Below are 3367 nucleotides of genomic sequence, written 5' to 3' on the forward strand. Positions count from 1 at the left end.
GGAGGCTTCCAAGAAACGCTTCCTCCAGCAGGAGCAAGGAGTGTCTTAGAAAACACCAGAGCGGGTCTGGAGCTTTAGCTCAATGGTAGTGTTTGCCCAGCATGCATAAAACCCTGAGTGTGGGGCTGGAGAGATGGCTCAGCGGTTAAGAGCACTAACAACTGCTCTTCCAGAAGTCCTGAGTTCAATTCCCAGAAACCACATGGTAATGAGATCTGGTGTCCCCTTCTGGCCTGCAAGCATACATGGAAGGAATATTGTATACATAATAAATAAATAAATAAATCTTTAAAAAAAACCCCTGAGTGTGATTCCCAGCTCCGCATAAGCCAGGTGTAGTGGGCACACGTAGTCTCAGCACTCTAGATTAGAAGTTCAAGGTCATCCTCGGCTCCACAGCCAGTTTGAAGCTAGCCGAGTTTCAGGAGGACTGTGTCACCAAAATAAATACATAAATAAACCAGAGAAAATGGCAGTCGACTCTGCCCCCAAGTCTTCCTTCCTGGCAGCCCTGATGGAGATGGAGCAGCCAACGCTCTTAACCTCTCAGTCATCTCTCTAGCCCTGTCCCCCATTTTAAGTTAATCTAACCGGTCTTGTCACCTGAGCTGTGGGATGGTCTTTCTGTACTCTGTGAATATGTTGTTATCATTGTTTGATAAAGCTACTTTGGCCTATATGGCAAGGCAGAATAGAGCCAGGTGGGAAATCCAAGCAGAGATACAGGAGAAGCAGGGCAGTCTGGGAGTCTGCTCCCACCCAGGGAGCAAGACAAGTAAAAACTAAGGCAACAAGCCACAAACCACGTGGCAAAGGACAAGAAAATTGGGTTGATTTAACTGTAAGAGTTAGCTGGTTAAGTCTGAGCCATTGGCCAAGCACTGATAAGTAATATTAAGCCTCTGAGTAATTATTTGGAAATGGCTGTGGGACGAGGCAGGAAAGAGAAAAGCCTCATGTACACACCTGACCAGGAGACCCCTCACAAGAGCTGATTTACCTGACAAGGAGGTGAGCATTATCCCCTCAATGTGATGATGCCCCTCAAGACCTCAGAAGCTTTTACAGATCTTCACTAAGCCTGCCTGTTGCTTAGAATTCTAACTCAAAAACATAACTTTTCCTTTTCTCATTTTTTTCTTGGATATCAGCCAAAATCCTAAACATACTTGCCCTGTTATTCTGAACATTCTCTGAAGCCTTCTTTACTTTCTCCATTTTCTTACAGACCTACATTGCTAACCCTTACTCAAATGCATGTTTTACTTTCCTTTTTAAATCTCTAGCTTTTTTTTTTAATGTGTATGAGTGTTTTTCCTGCATGTATGTGTACCCAGAGGTCAGAAGAAAGGATTATCAGATCCCCCAGAACAGGAGTTATAGATGGTCGTGAGCCATCATGTGGGTGCTGGGAACTGAACCCAGGTCCTCTATAAGAACACAAGATTTATCATCCACTGGGGTCTGTTTGGGCATAAGCCTTGTTTCTCCCTCCACGATGCTGGCTGGGATAGCAGCAGAAAGGGTGTGAAGGATGGCTCACGAAGTCTTACATCTATAGCCCGGTTACCTGGGATGCTGAGGCAACGAGACCTAGTTCCTGTTTTGAGATATGGCCTAACTTGTGATCTTCATGTCCCCCGTGTTCTAACATGTGTGTTCCACTGCGGTTTGGTTCTTAAAATTGTGTGTGCACAAGCTATGGGATCTCCTGGGGGTCGTAGGACAATTTCCAGGATTCAGTTTTCTATCATGCATGTCCCAGGGATCAAACTCAGAGGATTCACAACCTTCTCACTGGCCTAAGACTTCCTTGGCTGGGTGGTGGTGGCGCACGTCTTTAATCCCAGTACTTGGGAAGCAGAGACAGGTGGATCTTTGTGAGTTTGAGGACAGCCTGGTCTACAAGAGCTATTTCCAGGACAGCTAGGATTGTTAACACAGAGAAACTCTGCCTCAAAAACAAACCAAGCAAGCAAAAAACATTGTACTTCCTTAAATAAAACTTGGGGTGGATACTGAGACACATAATGTCCTACCTTGAGCTGCATGGGATACGGGAGAGCAATTGGGCTATGGCTGAACCCTCAGATCTGACTGGCCCCATGTTTCTATTGAGGCCTGAGAACTTATACACAGCTCGGAACAGCAGGATGGGGCCAAGTAGGGGAGGAGACCAAGTACTGGAGACATGGGCAGTATTAATAGTCTTCAAGTCAGTATTATTTCTCCTTAACATTCTTTCTCTTGTCTCAATAGCAAAAAAAATCTCAAAACATTTCTTTTGAAGAACTGAGGTAGCAAGTGATGTGATGAGCTACTTCAGGAAACAGTTAAGCCTAACTGTGCCCCTCCCCTCCCCCAGCGGCCACCTGCAGAGACTGAGGTCCAAGTCCTGTCTCAGAAGAGGAGACACCTACAGAGATCTTATCTTCTCCAGGGTACAGGGCTTACCTGAAGGAACACAGAGGCCAGACACTAGGTCTAACAGCTATTTTATTCCCTAGGAACAAATGCATGAGGAAACTCCAAAAGGAAACCAGCGCATAGACTAGAGTGACACCAGGGTGGCCTGGCTTCAGAGTTCAGAGGATAGTACACCGCAGAAGGAACCCGGTGAGGACACGGTCTCTTAGGTACCACCTGAGGAGGGGTGAGGTCTGTGATGTAAAAACTTGCCCCCTCTACAAAGCAGATGTTACACAACTGTCCAAGTCCCAGGACACCGAAGCCTCCCTCTGAAGAACTGAGGTAGGCAGGTAAGACTGTGAGGGGGCTTGAGTGTTACAGAAAACCTGAAATCACTTTCGGGTACCCACAAACGGCTGAGATAACCCAAGATGACTTGAGAGGGAGGGAATCGAAAGGTAGCCAAGAATTTCATGCTTAAGGTGGGGCTGGTCAATCTTGCCAAATCAGGCCCCAGGGTGGTTATAAGAAATATTATCCCTAGCCACCCCAAAGGACTCTGGTCATACTCAATCAAAAGTCATCCTTTTCTCTGTGGATTCATTTATTTCCCCACTTGCGACGTAATTCTGTACCCCTAAACCTGATCCTAAGGGTAGGATTGGCAAGGGATAAGGAAAAACCGTGTCTAGCCCTTGCATGCAGCGGCGTCCATGGAGGCGTGAACAAGGTCCTTTGTTGTGTGCTAGGTCACTGGCCCGCCCCTGCAGAACACATGTGGTGACACACTGCACTGTACGCGGGCCGTGGCTGCTGTCCTGCAGGGCAGACAGACTGTCACAGGGAGGTCTCCTGGACGATGTAGGCCGGGCTGCACGGCTGGTGGACGAGGCCGTCCTCAGCCATCCTCTCCTTATCCCTGCTGTCCTGCAGAACTCCATTCTTCATCTTCTCCGGA

The 3367-nt window shown here is 47.4% G+C and overlaps 1 protein-coding gene across 1 annotated transcript in view; it reads right to left on the reverse strand.

Moving 5' to 3' along the window:
* Positions 1–2478: 2478 nt before the first annotated feature.
* The window catches only part of Slc5a6 (solute carrier family 5 member 6), an 11801-nt gene continuing 10912 nt past the window's right edge, over positions 2479–3367 (reverse strand). The window contains exon 18 of the mRNA XM_026778107.1: positions 2479–3367. This exon is cut by the window's right edge and continues 12 nt beyond it. Coding sequence (XP_026633908.1) covers positions 3247–3367 — 121 coding nt within the window. The 3' untranslated portion in view covers positions 2479–3246.

The sequence above is a fragment of the Microtus ochrogaster genome, unplaced genomic scaffold, assembly GCF_000317375.1.
Source record: "Microtus ochrogaster isolate Prairie Vole_2 unplaced genomic scaffold, MicOch1.0 UNK106, whole genome shotgun sequence".
NCBI classification, from domain to species: Eukaryota; Metazoa; Chordata; class Mammalia; order Rodentia; family Cricetidae; genus Microtus; species Microtus ochrogaster.